Here is a 21,402-nt window from a genome sequence, read left to right as displayed (position 1 = left end):
TTTTCAAGTCAAGGAATGTCTAATTGGACTTTCTTCCTCAACTCTAGCTTCTTCTCAGCTCTCTCACTGCAAACAGTTGTGCTCCATCCTGATCTGAATCTGAACTGCTCATCTCCCATCTTAATTTCTACTTCTCTGCATATTCATTTATCAGCCAACCACTCCAGAGCTTTTCATGCAGCATGACAGGAGTGTGATACCTCTGTACTATCCATAGTTGTGAATGTGAATGTCCCCTTTGTTCTTGTACACTGATACCAGAATGCTTATTCATCCGTGATCTGGGAAACATCTTTCCTCTTCTTTCATTGTAGACTGCAATAAAATACAAATAAATACAAAACAGGAAAAAAAGGGAATGGACATGACAGAAATAATTATTAAACTAGTAAAGCATTTTGTAATTCTGCATCATTCATGAGAAAAAAAAATTGTCACTGAAAGCAATGGGAAATAGCAGACAGAATTACTTTGGAGTCCTTTCCTCAACAGTAGTAGCTGTCAGCTCTAAACGACACAGCAAGGATCAATTACTGCAGTGAGAGTTTTCACATCTCAGGATGAGAGTATATAGGACAGTCTGTAAATTCTTTTAGAACTTCATAAAATCCCTTTACAAAAGCCTGCTATCTGCCTACTTTCTTTTGCTGGAAGTAGCTAACAGCTATCTATAGCACAGTATGAGCTCTGAAAGACAGATAAATGAGGCTCACGCCACGAAACATAAAAACAGCTCTGTTACAGAATGAGTGTTAGATGACAGTGCATCAAACGCCTGCCATTCTATCTTAATGGCATGAGAAAAACATCACTTCCTTATGTCTAACATGACTCGTAAAGAGTACTTGAAATGTATTCCGGGAAGAAGGAATGACAGCAAGAAAATAAGATCACGTTACCATGGCAGGCCCCATAGGCTGCCATTCTGTAGGAAACATTAAAATTGTAAAAGAAGCACTTGGAATGATTTTTAGGCATTAAAACAACCCAGAAAACAAAGATACAATGAGAATACACATTTGAGTTCTAAGTGGTTTTCCTATTAAATAGTTTGAGGAGAGTTGGTCTGCAGCTAGGGTAGTTGGTTTTAGCTTATGTAGTTTTGTAATGGTGGAAGTAGGTACTGGGTTGAAGTCAAACAGCTGAGGCTATTTAGCAGAGCCTGCAGGTACTGAGAGGGAAGTGGAAGTATTAATGTTCGCTAGGAACAATATAGCCTGTCTAAAATAGTTGTTAAACTGTGTGGGAACTGAATCAGTAGTACTGGTGGATGTAGGGACGGGGGTGGTAATTTGGCCTGAATGTAAAAGTTTGTTTACAGATGCCCAGAAGAGTTTTGGGTTGATTTGATGTATAATATGTTTGCTTTTTTATTTGGTATTTTGTCCTATTCCTTAGTTGCTTGAAATGCTGAAATGTATTTTATATTCTAGTTTTGAGCTACTCTTTCCAGGCTTTGTCATGCTGTAGCATTAATTACTTAGTTTCTTTTGTTAGCCATGGTGCAGGATTGAATTTGACTCTTTTAGTATGTATTGGGGCAAGGTTATTCAGAACTTTTAAGAATAGCTGACTGAAGTGTGAGACTGCAGAGTCTAAGGGCATAGCTTTTAGTATTTACCAGTTATACTATGTTAAGTATTTAATAAAAGTGTGTTTGTCAAAGTTTTTTGAGTTACAAGCTTGGTTGTAAATTATGTTTATCCTGGATATTATAACTTCTGACAGAGTATGCAGGTTGATGGTCACTTTGGCTGTCTGGAAGTCTATCCACTGACCTAACTGTGTTGGTTCTATTAGTACAAATCCAGTCTAAGGTTGATTGCCTACCAGTACGTTTGTGGGGTTTATTAGTAAGAATCCAGTCTAAGATTGATTGCCTACAAGTACTTTTGCAGACTCTAGTAACTGAGATAACTGTGTAAAGCCATAGAGGTTTATGGAATCAAGAGGTGTTGCCATTGCTAAGCTGCCAGTCTATATTTAGGTCTCCTAGTATTACTGTTACATGTTGCATATGATAAGATATCCAGTATAGGATATTTTCCACTGTGGTAATGTTTTTACCTGGTGGGATATCTATGGCTGCTAAACAAAGCATTTTCCTATGTCCGATTTAGAGGTGTGATATAAGCAGTCTGCATTATTAAAATGTGGTATCTCTCTGTTTAATTTCTCCAAGTCTTTTGGGTTTCTAATACTATGAACGGGAATGGACCGTATTCCTAAGTCAAAGTACAATTAAAGTTCATGAACTTGGTATTGTTTCAGTCTTTGGTGTTAGCCAAAAGTGCTTTTCGCAGCAACTGGAATATGCTCAGAACTGACTCCTTCTGCAATTTATATGGCATTACATGTATTGGTTGCATATCTAAATACAACTGTAAATTCCTAATGAGACCCATTGCTCCTACTGCTCTTGGAACTGTCTAGGTATCCTTCTCCACATTTCCCTCATTTTTGTCTGCAAATCCTGGTATTTTATGATTTTGTATCACTCTGTACATGGTACACTGCAATCACGGAGTGTAGCAATTTCAATGATCATGGACTACTATGTCTGGTTTTCTCACACCTATTTTTGAACTGCTGGTAAATCTCCTGTGCATATGTGGTTATGTTTAAGGAATTCTTCTAGATGATGGCAATTCCTCCTCACTGCTTATTTGTCCTGTCAAGCCTAATTATACTGAAACCAGGTGCAGTAATTTCAGTCATTTATGTCTTTTTCCAGCCATATTTCTGTAGCTATGATTACATCTGGGGAATATGACAATACAAGCAAATATGTCCTGGATTTTATTGCATATGCTTCTAAGATTGACATTTAGGAAGAAATGCTGGAATCGGGGATAGGAGAGAAAAGGAAAAAAGAGAATGGTCAATTTAATACTGTGCTGTTAGTGTGTGTGTGTGTGTGTGTGTGTGTGTGTGTGTGTGTGTGTGTGTGTGTGTGTGTGTGTGTGTGTGTGTGTGTTGTGTGGGACCAGGGGTGAATATTTCCTTCAAATATTTGGTTGGAACTTTTATGAAGGAAAGTATGTAGACAAATGCATTTGTGCTTTAGTTTTACTGGATTTTGTATGGTAACATACTTAGATTTCAGATACCTGTAACTGAAAAATCTAAGGCAGCTTGCTGGTATAGTGTATCTGCTGTGGTGATCACTAGACCTGTTGGTGTATTGACTTCGAGTTTGTAGGAGTATTAATTATATTTATCTGAGTGGTATGGTAGTTGGTAAAGAGTGCTAATAAGCTAAGGAGGCATACAAGTAGGCCTTTATTCAGAGTGATTTTGTAGGAAATTAGAAGTTATGTACCTACCATAACGTTCCATGTTAGTTGTCTTCTTCTCGCCTTCTTTCTTGCTGGATGGGTTCGGAGCCGATCCTCGGCTCTGACTCGGCCACTCTAAAAGCTCGAGAGCTAATTCCACCGGCTCGAGGCTCCCCTATATCCCACAATGCTAGGCGGTAATTCCTCAGATCTCATTTGAAAGCTAAGGCCAGCAATAAAATTCCATAAGGAACAAAGAAGAAAACTCTTCTAGGTCTGTCCTGGCTAGGGGGAAGGAGGGTGGGACGCAAGAAAGAAGGCGAGAAGAAGACAACTAACATGGAACGTTATGGTAGGTACATAACTTCTAAATGTTAAGTTGTCAATCTCGCCTTCATTCTTGCTGGATGGGACCGCGTCCCTAGCACCTTGTCCCGGGTGGCCTATCGGAACAGACTCTTGAGTACAGTGGAACCAAAGTTGGCTCGGTCTCTAGAGGCCAAGTCCAACTTATAATGAGAAATAAAGGTATGGGGAGAAGCCCAAGCAGCTACCGAACAAATCGAATCAATAGGCAGCCTGTCTTGGAAAGCTACAGAAGTGGCTAAAGCTCTAGTCGAATGAGCCCTGGGTTTGGATGGCAATCGTTGATGTCTTGTCTCATACACTAGGGTAATCAATGAAGTAAGCCATCTAGAGAGACTTTAGGGACTGGAAGGCCCATTCTACTTTCTGCATAAGAAACAAACAGTTGGTCAGATTTCCTGAATTGTTTGGTCCTGTCTAAATAGTACCTAAGTTGGCGATGAACATCTAAACAGTGTAACTTTTGTTCTGAGCTATTAGAATAATTTGGGAAGAAAACAGGGAGCTCAATGGTTTGATTCAAATTTGCCAATGAAGCTACTTTGGGCAAAAAGGACGGGTTGGTACGCAAGGACACCCTGTCTTTATGAAATACCAGATAAGGGGGTCGACTACACAGAGCATGAAGTTCAGAGACTCTTCTAGCTGAGGTGATAGCTACTAAAAAGAGTGTCTTCCACGAAAGTAATTTTACAGAACATGAAGCCACAGGTTCAAAGGGGGGAAGAATTAAGGATGCCAGAACCAAGTTGAGATCCCATTGAGGAGGAGGATCTCTGATGGGTGGCTTGAGTAGAAAGACTCCCTTTAAAAAGGCCTTGCAGAGTTTGTGAGACATGATAGAGGACTCTGAGACTCCAACATGAAAGTTCGAAATTGCAGCCAATTGAACTCTAATGGTAGATGGGGACGAACCTGCATGAAAAAGTTTGGCTAAAAAGTCTAGAACTGTTTGAATAGAAGCAGTAAAAGGATCTATGATCTTTGACTGCGCCCAATAGGAAAAACGTTTCCACTTGCTATGATAAATCTTCCGAGTGGAAGATTTATGAGAGGCAATCAAGATATCTCTAACTGAGTGAGATATCAAAGGAAGCCTGGCTAATGTCGGAATTGGAGGAACCAAGCTGTGAGGTTCAGAGAGGGAAGGGAGTGGTGCAACTGACCTGACTGATGGGTCAAGAGGTCTGGAACTGGGTCCAGATGCCAAGGTTGTTCCAACAGATAACGGTGGAGAAAGGGGAACCAAATTTGTCGAGGCCAGTAAGGGGCAATGAAGATCATAGAAGCTTCCTGAGCGATGGCTTTCTGTATCAGCTGGGATATCAGTGGGAAGGGAGGAAAGGCATATAGAAGTCCCCGGGGCCAAACGTGCACTAGAGCGTCTCTGCTGGGATGGCCTGGTTGGGGAAAGAGGGTGAAAAAATCGTCGCACTTGCTGTTTTGGGGAGTAGCGAAAGGTCGCAGCAAGGCCTGCCCCACTTTCGAAAAACTTTCTCCAACACTGAATTGTTCAGAGACCACTCGTGAGGCATGAGAATAGCTCTGCTCAATTTGTCCGCAATCACAATGGACTTCCCGGGGATGTGCGTTGCTAACAGAAATCGCTGAGAAGAAATCGCCCATTGCCATAGTCTGAGTGCCTCTCGACATAGGGGGTAAGACCTGGTTCCGCCTTGTTTGTTGATGTACCACACTACAGACATGTTGTCTGTTTGGATTGCTATAGTTCCCTTGGGAAGAGAGTCTTGTAGGGCTTGTAACGCTAGAAGTACTGCTCTCATCTCTAGGACGTTTATGTGCAAGTGGCACTCGAATGGTTGCCACATGCCCTGGACTGTCCTGCCCTGGAAATGCCCCCCCCCCACCCGATCAGGGAGGCATCTGTTGTCGCTGTAGCAACCGGAGGGGGAGGGACAAAAGGTCTCCCTAGGAGGAGCTGAGGAGATGTGATCCACCAAGAGAGATGACTCTTGCACGACTGAGTTATCCGAATAGGATGGGACATTGGAAGGCTTTGGTAAGACCATTGTGCGAAGAGCATCCATTGCAAAATCCTCATATGGAAGCGAGCTAATGGTAGGAGAGGGATGGCCGCCGCCATAATTCCCAAGACTTTCAGGATCTGTCTGGCTTTGACTTTGTTGTTCTGCAAAAGAAGAAAGACCTGTTTGTGTATGTCTGCTATCCTCTGCTCTGTGAGTCTGGCTGACATCTTGACTGTGTCTAGATTTGCGCCTATGAAAGTAATAACACGACAAGGCAACAAGACAGACTTTTCGTAGTTTATTGAAATGCCTAATGCCTGACATGTGCGAAAGGTGTAGTCTCTGGCGAGGAGTAAAAGATGCTTGGTGGGGGCTGTAAGGAGCCAGTCGTCTAAATAAGGAAACACCTGGAATCCTTGACGTCTCAAATGAGAGGCGACCACTGCCATGCATTTGGTAAACACTCGGGGGGCTGTAGTGAGACCAAAGGGCAGGGCTCCGAATTGAAAATTACTGGTTCCCAGCCTGAAGCAGAGAAACCTCCTGGAGCGTCGATTCATCTTGATGTGATAGTACGCGTCCTGGAGATCTATAGAGCACATCCAGCTGTCCCGTTCCAAAAGAGGAAGAATGGACTGCAGCATGACCATCTGGAACTTTCTTTTCTTGATAAACTTGTTCAAGTTGCTGAGATCCAGAATGGGTCTCCAGTCCCCTGTTTTTTTTGGAACCAAAAAGAATTTGGAGTAGGTTCCGGATCCTACTTGGTCTGCTGGCACTGGTTGAATAGCTCTTTTTGCGAGCAGCTTTGAAATTTCTAATGCTGCTTGCTCCCTTTGACTGGGTGGAATGTCTGGAAGGGATTTTTTGGACAGCTTTGGAATGAAAAGGAAAGGGATTCTGTAGCCTTCGGAAATGATAGACTGTACCCACTTGTCTTGAGTTAGGGATAGCCAGGCTTTTGGGTACAGTGACAACATTCCCCCGACTGCCTCCAAAGGTGGACAGTCGGGCAACACCTCAGGGATTCTGAAAAGGCTTGTCGGAAAAGGATTCTCAACTGCCCTGATTCTGCGGGCCCCCTCTGCCTCTGGGACAGCGTCTTCCATTGTTGTTTCCTCGTCTGCCTCTAGAGGGGAATCGACTCTGTGCGTCAGGCGAGTCTCCTTGAGATTGTTTACGGAATCACATCTTTCCCCCCTTCTGACCTTTGGGGTAAGGTCTAGAAGGAGTAGAAAAACGGACTCCGACGGCAGAAAGAGTTTTGCCATCAGTCTCGCACCTAGTCAGGGTTTCCTTCACTTGAGGACCAAAGAGGGATGATCCATCAAAGGGGGAATTAGTGAAGGACACCTTAAAGGGGTCCGCAAAATTACAAAGCCGCATCCAGGCGTGCCTACACAAGGCTACACCTGTACCTGCCGCTCTACTTGCTCCATCAGCCGCATATGAAAGGAGGCGCATGGAGGAGTTGGTTATAGAATTAAGGGTAGCCAGCTGAGAGTTCATCCTGTCCTGAAAACCCGCAGCTGTTGGGTCCTTCAACATCTCACTTGCTTCCTTGAGTAAGTCCCTCTGAAGTCGAGTAAAATGACACAGGTAATTCAGCGATCTCATAGTAAAGGTCGCTGATGTGAACATCCGCTTCCCGTACCTGTCCATCGACCTAGACTCCTTGTTAGGAGGATGAACAGGCACCGAAGGATCAGCTAACTCCTTCTTGGTAGCTGCAGCCACCACCATAGCATCAACAGAGATGCCTTTGGTCAGAAACTCTTTATCTTTGGGGGCCGTGATGAACTTAGATGGTCTCCTGGGGGTGGGTTCCACTGAGTCAGGAGCCGCCCAAGCCTTCTTTGCCACCACTTGCATAAGGGGGTCAAAGGGAGGGGACATCCAGGAGGAGGAATGGCGAGAGCCAAACGCCTCAAGGTACACTGATTCATCCTCTGAAGGGTTGAGGGCTGGCCAATTCCCCCTCTGTTTTAAGATTTCAAGGATGTCTGCAAAGGAGACATCTTCAGAGGGGGAATGAGGGGAACCTTCAGAATGCTCTAAATCAGTGTCAGAGGTGACAGGCTCAGGGGAGTCAATGTGCTTCCTCTTACACTGCCTCTTCCTAGGGGGCTCTCCTACAGGGTCAGGAGAGGCCTCGGAAGGAGGAGATCCCCACAGGGGAAACTTGAGGAGCTGGCTCTCTACGGTCGGGGACAAGAGAGTGAGTAGAAATCACCGGAGGCACCATGGAGGGAAGGGCAGAAGGAGCCGACTGTGGATTAGAACCTGGTTCTAACACGCTCCTCATGACCTCAAAGGCACCCCTGTCAGGCAGAGCCGGAGGTCTCCGTTCCGAAAAACTGAAAACCTCCCCCGGCACCGACAGTGATGGCTCCAAGGCCGATGTCGGAGCCGAACTCACCAGCGCCGAAGCACCGAGAGGGAGAACGGGGTCAGACAAGGGTCCGATGCCACTCGCCCCCTCGCAGCCGACGAGGGAAGTCCGGCGCTGCGATTCTTCCAAGGAAGACATCGGAGCTGACGACGGAACCGAAGACAAAGGTATCGGTTCCGACGCCACCACAGTCTCGGGTCCGAACCGCCCCGGCTCCGAACACAAGAGAGTCAGAGGAGGAATATTTTGTGTGGTGGGGATAGTTTTCGACTGTTGAGTCGGACTTTGAAGCATCTGGGCTAGTGCCTCGGACCTAAGAAGTCGACTCACTACTCTCTGAAGGTCATGGTCCGATAACCTGGAAGACCTAGAAGAGTGGGATCTATGGCTCCGTTCAGACAGCAAAGGTGATGCTGGAGCCAAATGAACGGAGCCGATAGATGGAGAACGGGACCTCTTCTTAGTTGTCAGCTCCGACAACTTGATCGGAGCCGACTCAGTTATGTCTTCCTCGGCTCCGGCCGGAGCCGAGGACACCGTAGGTACATGAATTCGAGATTCATCGGCTCCGGCCGGAGACGATGTTCGAATGGACTTAGGACCCCCAGAAGTCGGCTCAGAGGCTGGAGCCGAAGGTCTGGAGGACTTGGAGGGTTTCCCCGATGATTGAGTCGAGGGACCCTCAAGCTTTAATAAGCCTCTTAGAATTAATTTATTTTTTCGCTCCTGCAGGACTCTAGGGCTGAAGCCATGGCAAACAGCACATGAGTCCTGCGGGTGCAAAGGTCCCAGGCAGTAAACACAAGAAGTGTGACCGTCTGTCAGAGACATCTTCTGACAGCACGAGTCACACTTCTTGAAGCCTGAGACCTTTGATTCTTTGGACATGTCCAAAGAGAAGTAAAAGTGTAATCCCAAACACACACACACACACACACACACCGATTACACTTCCAAAAATAAAACTTTAAAATTTACCTATAAAATTTAACTTATAATTAAGTTTTAAACCAAAAAATTCCCTACAAAAACACAAACACTCCAACTACCAAGGGATGGATGGGAATGGGCCTAAAGCCCGAGGGAAAGGTTCGAATTTGGGATAGGAAACTGGTGAAAAATTGACTAAAAAGGGGATTAAAACTATTTAACTTAAAAGTTATAAAAAGAGCTAACTTAAAGGGGGGTCTGACTGACTAAAACTGTCAAAAATTCAACTAACCTGAGCCGGTTGAAAAAAGCACCTCGATCGCGTAGCGGCAAACGAGATCTGAGGAGTTACCGCCTAGCATTGTGGGATATAGGGGAGCCTCGAGCCGGTGGAATTAGCTCTCGAGCTTTTAGAGTGGCCAAGTCGGAGCCGAGGATCGGCTCCGAACCCATCCAGCAAAAATGAAGGTGAGATTGACAACTTAACATTGTAAGTTAGATTTTGCTGAAGATATAGTTTGTACTATAAAATGTTACTGGGCAACAGTACTTAAAATTACAGTATGCCTTCTAAAAGGACATACTGGGTAGCACCACTTTAAGGAAATGAGTCAGAGATGTTAACTTTAGAGCAACTGTGATTTGGGCTATGTTCTGATTTTTCTGATACAAGGATAAGCTGGGAGAAGTATTGTGGTGAAGTTAGGATATTTTAAATGTAGAGTAGGAGAGGTGGTTGGGAATTGGGGGTAGAGTAGGTGAATAGAGTGGGGCCCAACCACTGAATCAGCAATGTAACAAACAATCAGTAAGCTTTGGCTATAGCATAAGACAAAAAGGTTAAAAAAAATCCAATCAGACAAAAAGGTTTCCAGATATAGTTAACTGTAAGAGTTGAACAGTGTAAAACAGAAGCAGCGAGGGGGGACAGAAAATTACAAGGAGTAGTAAACAAGCCCAGGAAGACGAAGCAGAGATTTATATGTGTGGTTATGTATTCGGTGTGTTAGCTGCAGGATACTGTAGTAAAGGCAGAAAAGGAGGAGGGAGTAGTCTGGAAATGAAAGCAAAGCAAATAGCTTGTGCTGTTTCAGTGGTGGGGGAAGTAACAATCTATGTACTGGCTGTTATTTTGGATTTCTAAGCCAAAAAGTAAAAAGAGCACACAAACAAATCAATAAGTAAAAACTACAAGAAAAACCTAGCCAAGCTAGAGTTTTCATTGAGTGATACCTTAAACCTCCTGTAATAGAGGCCCATGGGCTATATGCAAATGAACCACCTTAAGGACATCAAGTGTTTCAGCTATATGGCTTCTGAATAAAAAGTCATGGACATTCAGAAGCCATATAGCTGAAACACAATGTTATTTTGGACAACACAAAAACCTGTTAAACTGATTGCTCATTTTTATCATCTGCAAAATATACCAGTAGTATAGGTGCTGTCATCTGCAAAATATACCAGTAGTATAGGTGTTGTTGAGGGTTCTAGAGCCACGTCCTCTAGTACTGAGTATGCGCCAATACAGCTACCTACTTCAGATGACTGAACGGGTTTATATCACATAATCGAAAGGTGATATTATCGAATGCCATAACAGCGAACTGGTAATCTGGAATGCTGAAAACACCGAAAGCTAAGAACAGTGTTTTTTTTCCATGGGAAAAAAATTGCTGTTCCAGCACACAACACAAAACACAACCCCCCCCCCCCCCCAAAATATACCAACTCCGAGATCACACCACTGTGGAGGAAATAGTGAAGTCAAGGAAATGGCCCACCAAATTCTTTCTCTGGGAAAGAATTCGATGTTCTGCAGCTTCGCTATTCAAAGTCTTCGAAGTTTTGGGTTCGATATTATAACATTCGATGTCTTGCAACTTCAAACCTGAGTGAACATGGACACTCAGCTGGCCCTATAGTCAGATTCTACAAGCTCTAAATCTCAGATTATATTATCTTTACTGGATTACACATACATATCAACTTTGACTGCAAACACGCAGTCCTTTAAAGGACGGACTTCAGGCTTGGATGTCAGTTGCTGGATGGAGATAGTTCTTATACAGCCTGTGCAATGTATTAGCTGGGGCTTGTTTGGTCAGGGTTGACTGAGTAGGAAAAGAGATGGCAATTTCCATAGATTTTTGCTGTTTAATTAGGAAGATTATTTTGTCAAACTGCCAGCTCATCGCAGGATGCTGGCATTTATTTTGTATGATCACTACACAGTGGGAGTGGGATTTTGCCCTTTACCCACTATTTTGTAATCTTTGAGTTGGTATATATAACTAGCAGAGGGGTTTGGGGGGTGCAGGGTGGTTTGCCCCCCCCCCCACATAAAACTTTTTTTATTGACTGAGCTTTGCCCTTTTGTCTTTGATGTGGTGTAGGCCAATTTAGTGATTACACATGCACCCACACACACATACACACACGCACGCAATAAAGACAATATCTTCCTTGTAGAAAATGTGGAATACTCCTTTAAATGTGTGAAAACTGTGAAATGTGTCTTTCAAATTCCTACAGTAATTTAGTAAAGTAATTAACTGTATCCTATATGCTAATAAAAAGCTACCTATTAGTTCTGTACAAAACATTGTAGCCTGGAAGAGAAATCAGGAAGCTGATTCCTCTAGTGGGAGGATTATCATGAAGTAGAGAAGGGGCTCTGCCCAAAGATTTTGTTATTCCTAAAACTGGATGATCCAAGCTAGATGTGGCCTGAAGGAGGTTCAGGCAAAGATTTTGTGAAAAGCTGGAATAAAGGACTAGCCAAGGCCTACAGCTATAACCTGGTTTCTAGAAGAGTTTAAGAGAATTATGCAATGGGGACTGAAATTGCTGGAGGGTCCTCTAAAGACAGACAGCCTTAAATGTAAATATACTATGTACACACTGTAAATAATTTTGAAATTAACCATGCAAAGCCAAGATGGCTATTTTTCTTTAATCCTTTAAATAAACATTTTTATACACATCTCTGCTTTCAGTGTGCTTTAAGAGCAGACTACACACACATATTACATAAATGGAAGTACACATGTATTATGACCTGGTAAGGCATGGGTGTTAGAAAGCTGCTCCCTACATGCAGATGTTCTGCACAGAGAATCAATACATTTGCACTATGACTGCAAGTTGAATAAAAAAAACTGTTTCATTTTGCTTACATAAAATTACTGTCATTATCAGTTTAAATAAGTCAAACAAAGAAGCCTAAATTTAATCAAAATCCTCAAAAGCAGTATGACCCATTATCTGGTCAGTTACACTAGCCCATGGTTTTCTGTATTGTGTAGAAACTTGCGATCATTGTATATGTAAACAAAGTGATATTTAATTATAATCAGAAGTACAGCCTATAAAAAATCTTTTCTCCTTTGCTTTAGATAACAAATGACAGGTACCTTTATACAATATCCATACAATGATGAGTCCATTCTGATCACTAGTAGTCAGCTTCTGATACTGCTCATTCCATGTTACCACTTGCACAGCACCTGGTAAAACACATGTTGAAAGTTCTTAATCTTGTGCACTGCAACTGAACTTGTCTGCAATTTCGGACAATAAACAGGTTACGCACCTTAGGAATGTGAGGTACTCACCATAATGGTGGATCTTTGATATTTTGGTGCTGTTGCAGGCTAAGTCAGTTTGTGCTTGTCTGGTAGAGACCAAGAAGTCATCAGAAGAAAATTTCCACAGGCTACCTCTAACTTCCTATCAGTACAAAATGGCGGTCCCTTCTTTTTTTTTTTCAGTTCCTGTCCAAGACTGCAGCCTCCAAGGCACTACAACCAGTGTACGGTACAGGATGACAGAAGGTATCAGAAAGTGTGTCCTGAAAGAGGGTGGGGGCAAGGAAAATCTTGAACTTTATGTATGCTTTCCCCCAAAAGTAGTATGTAGGCAGGATGCTATTTGCTACAAGAAGGAAGTCTTAACGATCAATGGCATGATGAGTACCTCATATTTAGTACACTTGTGTGAGGTGGTCATTATAACATTAGCTCACCAAGAGATTCCTGTAATAGAACAGTATACAGGATTTTGTATTCATGTATTTTATTTATTTATTTTATTTTACATTTAACCGGGAAAGTCTGACTGGATACAGGTCCATTTTCAGCGGAGGCTCGGGGAGAAAAGCTTCACATAACAATACGTACATGAGAGAAAATATAAGCAAGCATATAAGCACATATATAAGAATACATATGGGCACCCATGAAAAAAATACATATGCGCATATATACAGTAGTTATTAACAAGTTCTTGTTGTAAGGAAATTCATATAGTACATTATACATGATGATTGAGAAATAAAAAAAAAATTTGTTCTATACAGTATATGTCATTGAATCTGAAAGGTATATATCATCGGCTAAACAAGTATACCAGGAGAAACAGGTGATCCCTAATGGAGTCCTTGCAACAGTGCATTGGGGTGGATTAGCCAGGGATACAGCATGAACAAAGCCAGTTGTTTGCATAGTGGGTTTTCAGGATTTTTGTTTAAATTGGGTAATAGAGGAGGCAGAAGTAATTTGGTTTGGGAGTGAATGCCAGGTTCTGGCAATAGTGCAGGCAAAAAGAGATTTACCAGCATCATTTTTGTTTTTTATAACATTTATGAGATTTTGGTTAGTAGATCTCATGGCTCTAGTGGTAATATAAGGCTGGATTAGTAGCTAAAGGGCTGGGGTTTTGTCAGAAAGGTAGTAGAGGTTATGTGCTAATGAGAGTTGATTGAGTATGAGTAGGTGAGGCAACTCCAGCCAGTTGAGTTGCTTGAGGGATAGACAGTGGTGGGATCTATAAGAGGCGGCAGTCGCAAACTTGGCTATCTTGTTGTAACAAGATTACATTTTGTTTAGTTCTGTGCGGTGGAGATTAGTCATGATGAAGGAGGCATAAAGGAGGATGGATAAGAGTTGAGTTCTTGTAGTTTAGTGATGAAATGTTTGTTCCTATAAAGGAGACCAAGCTTTTTGTGTACTTTCTTGATTGTTTGTGCTATGGGTTTGTCGAATTTTAGATAGTTGTCTATTTCAACACCTAACAGTTTTGTGTGTTGTTGGGGTGATCTGTGTATTGTCTTTGGATTTTATGGTAAATTCATTGTTTAGAGGAGGAGATCTAGCAGGGCTAAAGAGCATTAGATTGTTTTTTTTTTGGATTAAAAATAAGTTTAATGTTAGTGAACCACACTTCAGCTAAAGTAAAGTTATTTTGAGTTAGGGTTTGGAGCTCATTTAGGGTGGGGGCGGTACATATAATAGTGGTGTCATCTGCGTACTGCACTACTGAGGCAGAGAGGGAGGATGAAGCTATCTGGTTTGTAAATAGAAAGAACAGCAAAGGGCCAAGGATGGAACCCTGAGGGAAGCCTATGGATACTGGTAATAGGGGGGATAATTGGTCTTGCCATAGGACTGCTTGCTGATGGCCTGATAAGTAGCAACTGAACCATGATATAGTAGAGGAGCTTATGTTACGGGTAGACAGAGTTTTGAGATGTATATGGTGGTTAACCATATCAAACGCTTTAGATAAATCTAAGAATATGGAGGATACAAATAATCCCGTCTTCCTATGGTGATTGACTATGTTGGTAAACAAGAGTAATGCTGTGGTGGTGCTATGGGGAGGTCTGAAGCCATGCTGAGATTTGGACAGTAGATTGTTATTTAGGAGGTACTGCATTAATTGAGAATGAACTACTCTCTCTAATATTTTTGATAATGGAGACAGAATCGCAACTGGGCGATAGTTTGTGAGCACAAGAGAGTTACCTCCTTTGTGCAGTGGAATAATATGTGATGTTTTCCATGAGTCAGGAACTTTACAGTCTGATATAGACCTATTTATGAGAATAGATAAGGGATAAGCTATAGTCTCTGCTGTTAACTGAAGGAAGTCTGCTGGGAGATTATCAGCGGCGAGTGTGGTTGGTTTAAGTTTTTGAGGAGTTTGGCTATTACCTTAGTGGGCACTGGATGTAGAGAAAAGCTGGGGGAGAAGTTTAGTGAACTGGGGTGAGTAAGGATAGCTGTTGGAATGGGGCTACTAGTACTATTTTGGGTGTTGGCAAGGGCTTGTACTGTTTTGGTAAAGTAGTTGTTAAATTGAGTGGGGATGTCCTCCTGGTTGTTTGGTAATACAGGGGTAGGAGTAGTGGCTTTCCCTGGGTGAAGTAAACTATTTATTGTGGCCCAGAATTTTTGAGGGTTGTGAGCATATTTTCCCTGCATGGATTTGTATTAATTAGTTCTGTCAAGTTTAATTTGTCTTTTGGCTTTGTTGCGAAGTTCGATAGTTTTGTCTCAAGGCAGTGGTTTTGGATTTCTTGCATTGTAACCAGGCTTTGTCCTTTTCTATCATTATAGTTTTAGTATCTTTAGCTAGCCATGGGGCATCATTAGTTTTGACTCTAATGGTTTGGGAGGGTGCATGATAGTTTAAGATTTTTAGGAAGGATGAGTTGAAGTATTGCACAGCTTCATCTAGGGGTAGTAGTTTTAGGGGAGTCCAATCGCAACATTTTAGTGCATTTATTAGGTTGTTGGATTTTGTTACATACTACTCTAAGGACAGGTTGGTTAATGTGGTGGGATCTGTTCCTAATTAGATAGGTTGCTTGATGGTAGCTCAGACTGTCATGAAGACAACCTGATTGATGTGCGAGAGTGGGGTCAGATAGCAGAATCCAGTCTAGCCAAACCCCACCAGCTGTGGATATGCACATTTCAGCCTTGTTATGACCTCATCAGCACAGCACAAGCAGAGTGTCTGACTAAGCATAAGAAACACAGGCCTAAAATTGTCCACTGAAATGACTTAAAAAGAAATAAGTCATGGGCATTCAGAATCGCCATATAGCTGAAACACCTGATGTTCTTAAAGGTCATTTGCATATATCCCATGTGCCTCTGATGCAAGAAGTTTGAGAGGTCACTCAGTGGAAGTTCTAGCTTGGCTGGAGTTTTCATTTAGTTTTTACTGATGTTGATATGCTGTGATCTATCTGAACTGACCCACAGTCCTTGCACTTATCCCCAATGAAACTGCTCCCAAGCAAAATTTTAGTAAATCGGTCAGTACAGACTGTATTAAGGGTATGTGGAGAGAAAGAGAAACAGATTATAAACCAGCTGATCCCTCTACCAATTGAATTTTGAACCTGATGAAGCCAAAGACTGGAATCTAAAACTCCAGGGTATAAGAATGTTGGGTCTTTGACAACTTCTGTTTGAGCAGAGAAACCAGGAAGGTGGGTCCTCTTTCCTATTTGTTATTCGAGTTGTACTTAGAAGCACTGGCAAAGAAAATACGAGACTCAGAAATTCAAGGAAATAAATGGTATGGTAATCAAGAAAAAAGTTGGCTTTATTTGCAGATTATATTATTTTATACATGATAAAATCAGAAAAGGCCATTTCAATGTTGTGACATTCTAAGACAGCTTCAAGTTTTTTTCAGCATACAAAATCAATGAAGATAAAATAAAGGCAATAGCTGTAAATTATGTGCCACACACGAATTGGTTCAGCAATACCCATATTTATGGAGATGCAATAAAATGAAGTACTTACAGTATGGATTAAAATAATTATTTTATGGCAGCTAAGGAAATGTGGGAAGAGACTAAACAAAATATAATACAAAAACTGAAAAACTGGAAGCTCTGTTTTACGGATATTGATAGCAAAATACAAGCAGTGAAAATGTTTTATTCCCTTTAGTTTAATACACAGATCAGGCATATTTTCATCAACCAGAAGAGATGTTGTGCATGGGAGTTGAAGGACTTTTATCTGGGACGAGAAGAGGGAGAGAGTCAAGTGGGATAACTTGATTCTTCCAATAAGAATAAGGTGGTTTGGGAATACCTGATTAGAAGAGGTATTTCAGAGCAACACAGTTAAGGCTCCTATAGATAGCACAAGCAAACAGCTGTAAGTCAAAGTGAAAAGGGATGGTGATAAATGGGGGAAGCTCAAGAAACAACGAGCGAGAGACAGTGACTTTGGATGCAGATCCTTAAAGAGAATAACAACAGCCATACAGAATATTATATTCATAAAGCAGCCAAAAGTATTCTAAGAACTAAGCCAACAAGGTAATGGAGAAAGGAGATTCTGCTAGTAGGCATGACTGCAATTAGGGGTACTGAGAATAGCCAAGACGGGGTTGGAATTTATTAGAGAAAACTAGCAAAGGGACAAAGTTACTGGTAGAAAATAATTAGAGAGAGACAGGTAATGGAATGGGAAGAAGCAAAAAATTAATTAGGACTGCAGGCTAGAGATTACCTTCCCTATCAAAGATTGGTATCAGAGTATAGGCAAAGAGAAAGAAATAGGGGTATCCTAAGCAAAAGACCAGCGCTGGTAGAGTTTTAGTAGAATCTAGAACAGAAGCTGCTATTAATAGAAAGTGGTAATCAGTATGACATATAAAATGCTGCAGAATAACTTTAGGAATCCACTGACAGAAGACATACTGCCAAAGTTGGTGACAGCACCTCTACCAGTAGATCAATAGATACCACAAGGATCTATGCTGGGCTTTTTACTGTTTGGAACCTATTTCTTAGAAGTCCAGGCTAAAGTAGACGGTCTTTGACTTACCAGGTTCGCTGAGGATTGCAAATTGGGTGCAATAATTTGAGTCCCCAACGATGTTAACATATTAAAGGAGGGACTAATACAGGTAAATGACTGGTGCCAAAGCCATGTTCTAAAACTAAATGCAAAAAAAGTGCATTAATATCCCCTTTGGCAAAGTGGAATTTCCTGCTAATTACAATACTGACAGCACCCCCTAAGTTCAAACCCAGTGGGAACACAGGTATGTGGTAACCTGAACTTCAACCACCAATTTTCCACAGTGATAAGGAAAGCCTTTCTACACTGTGCATCTCATGAGTAAGGGCACTGCATCCAAGTCCAAGGATAACTCCACTGGACACGACCCTCATCAGACCATTAATACAGTACAATGCCCCCTTCTGCATGGACCTCACCAGACACCTGCAGCAGTTGAGGAGACCACAGAGGTTTCTCACCAAGAAAATACAGGGCCTCCAAACCATGACTTACGTGGACAGACTGAAAGCCCTGTCACTGTACTATGTATTGTATTGTACAGGCTGCTGAGAGATGAATTGTGCTTAGCCTACAGGGCAGTCTCTGCACATCCGCAAGTCAAATGGCACAAGAGTCACTCACTCCAGGGATCTTAACCTAACCTGTAATATTAACAGAACATGTTGGGAGAGACAGATACATCTCCCAGAGATTGCTGCCACTCTGGAATAAACTTCCAGTTCACGTGATGCAGAGCCCCTCACTGACCCTGTTCAAGTGCAACCTGGATAAATGGATGAGAGACCACAAATTCACCCTGGGGGTAGCACCCATGTCCCTCATGGACAGGAGTAGTCGGTGTTCATCATAGATGCCCTATGTGAATTACGTTCATCTAACCAAAGACAATTGAGGAAACTTGGGATTAACATGGCTAGGCTTGTAAGGGCTCTAGGGCCACTAGCCTAGTAATCTCCAGTGAACTTATGAAACTGTGAATCAGAGGACATTAGAAAGGATTGGGAAGAGAGTATAGATATGCAATTCACAAAGAAACAATAGGGGATATATGTATAGCTCCCAAATAAGCAACAAAGTGTAGAAGAATTAGGATTTTTGCTTGGAAGTGTTTATATGGGTATTTTTATACCCCAAGCAGATTCCAGAATTGTCTAGACATAGTAAGGCCTTGTGGAGTTTAATTCTGGTGGCTGCCAAAAAGCAATTACTGAAAAAATGGAAATCAAATCTTAACCAACTGAAATAGAAGTAGGGAATATAATAACACAGATAAAAAGAACTGGAAGTGGGATCTTTAGAAAGGATAGGAGTAAATTAGAGAGAGAAAAATAGGAATTGTGGGAACAATGCAGGCAGAATAATGTTTTAGAGAAGGGAAGGCAAGGAACTGAATGAGCTATGTAGTGTTTGACTGACAATGACTATATTGCTTATAAGTGATGTATAATGTTTGCAACTGAAAATATGTCAATATGATTTATTTTTATTTATATAAATGTAGTGTTGTCTATGTCATATGTGATAATTCAATAAGATTTTTTAAACAAGAAACAAGTGATAAAGTGATTAGCTATCCATAGACTGATCATGGTGCTCCACTGATTTATTACTCTCCATGTAATACTTAAACTGACAATGTACGTCCATAGCACAAAGAATTTTCACTCCATTTAGGAAAGATGAGCAAGTCTATATAATGGTTTAAAATATAGCTCCAAGATCAGACAAAAAAAGAGATTCCTTCTCAAATCCTGTGCCAAATTATATGTAGTTCTTTACACGTCATGCCTTGCAGCTCAGAAATCCATTAAGCTGATAAGACTACAACTAATAAAATCATTTTTGCAGGACAACAATTTGAAATCTGCTGAATTTGCATATATCCCATGTGCCTCTGATTACAAGAGGTTTGGGAGGTCACTTATTGGAAGTTCTAGCTTTGCTGGAGTTTTCATTTTATTTTTACTGATTGGTTTTTCAGTGACCTTCTCACTCATTGTTTTAGTTTGTTGTTTGGGATATTTTTGCAATGACCCTAATGATAATGGACATCAGCTGGGTATAACAGCCCTGTGTTTCTAATGCTTAGTCAAACACTCTGCTTGTGCTGTGCCGATAAGGTCATAAGGCTGAAATATGCATAGCCACAGCTAGTGGGGTTTGGGTTTATTGTCCTGAAATTGTCCATTAAAACGATGAAACAATTCATGGACATTCAGAATTGCCAATTTGCTGAAACACCCTATGTTCATAATTATCATTTGTATATATCCCATGCATCTCTGATACAAGAGGTTTGGGAGGTCACTTATTGGAAGTTCTAGCATTGCTCGAGTTTTCATTTTGTTTTTGCAAATCTGCTGAATTTCAAAGGAGGGAAATTCAATGTTTCCATTAAGAGAGTCTCAAGCTGGATGTACAAGATGTGTTAGGGATTTCAACTGCAAAATTCCTCTCAAAAACTTTTACAGTTGTATGACAAACTAAAGGGAGATTATCAAGAAAATGGGTGGAAATGCCCAGTGCATGTTACTTAAAAAAGAGCAATGTAAGCCAGTACTGTTCATAGTACTGAGATGGTGTCATCTCTGAGCTGCAGAGTTGAAAGCTGGATGAACACATTTTCCCCATACTAATAAAAACATCTGGCTTATTCAGAAATGCATGAATGTCTGGTATAAGAGCTTTCACTCCTTTCAAAACAAATACGAGCCCTACAGAAAAAGACCAGGAAAAAAATCAAACCCAAGATCCTCCAAGCTATCACGCTGACACTAGAGCTATGGATGTAGTACTCTTGTTATCTGTGTTGCCAGAATGAAACTGGAACATGGATGGCTAGTGAGAAGCAATTAGAATGAGATTTGCATTTCTGTTCTGGCTTTCAAACCTACTTTGAAAGAGGTCTATAGAAATGCAAAATGAAGACCTGGGCTCCAATTAGAATGAGATTTGCATTTCTGTTCTGGCTTTCAAAACCTACTTTGAAAGAGGTCTATAGAAATGCAAAATGAAGACCTGGTCTCTAAATGATGGAAACAGCATTGGATCACCACTGACTAACAATGGGAAAATACACAGTAGAGCAATGGGGAACAGAAGTTATGTACTTACCATGATGAAAGATCTGGGAAAGCAATCCATCCTTGTTAATAACAGGACAAATCATATCAGGACAACTAGGCATCTGAAACTTTCCCAGGCTACAAAGGACACCCCTTAACCCATAATGCACCAGAGCCTTTCACACTTGATATGAAAAGCTGACAAAACTAAACATAAGCCTCCAGACAAAGTCAGAAAATAGGAGGAGGGAGGAGAACAGAAATGTTAACCAAGTTGGACCTGCTCACCCAGATCTATCTTTAAACAGGAATATAACTTCCACATTTGGTATGAAGAGGTCCATCTCTGTTAAAAACAGGAAATATTCTAAGTAAATCTTTCTGCGTTGGCTCCCTTATGAAAACATACATTTAATTACTGTGACCCCAAAGAAAAGCACAGACCTGGACATCTTGTAAAAATATTCAGTGAACTCCATGTATCTGTTGTGCAAATAACATGCAAGAATGTAATATGTATGTAATTTATTAGTATGGGAAAATAGACTTCAGAGGCAATGACTGTTGTAGTAGACAGAATGGGTACTATGATCACAGGGCAAAGTCTTATTAAATTTATCACCACAAAATTTATTGCACTCAGTCAACCACTCAGCTAAAGTCACACTGAATACTTAGCATTTGAGCTTCTGTTAAAAAATTATATGAATAACCTAACAGATTTGGTTCTCTTCACAAAGAATCTCAGATGTCTATGTA

At 41.4% G+C, this 21,402-nt stretch overlaps 1 protein-coding gene across 1 annotated transcript in view; it reads right to left on the bottom strand.

The window, feature by feature from the left end:
• Window positions 1-21,402, bottom strand: part of WDR35 (WD repeat domain 35) — a 2,872,164-nt gene that overhangs the window by 2,644,579 nt on the left and 206,183 nt on the right. Inside the window, exon 4 of the mRNA XM_044065775.1 lies at window positions 12,371-12,463. Within this exon, the coding sequence (XP_043921710.1) occupies window positions 12,371-12,463 (93 nt within the window). The remainder of the gene's footprint in view (window positions 1-12,370; window positions 12,464-21,402) is intronic.

This window comes from Protopterus annectens, chromosome 1.part0 (assembly GCF_019279795.1).
Source record: "Protopterus annectens isolate FY-2018-M chromosome 1.part0, PAN1.0, whole genome shotgun sequence".
In the NCBI taxonomy this organism is placed as follows: Eukaryota; Metazoa; Chordata; order Ceratodontiformes; family Protopteridae; genus Protopterus; species Protopterus annectens.
Note: the sequence above shows the minus strand (reverse complement) of the source record. Positions and strands in the feature narration are given on the sequence as shown.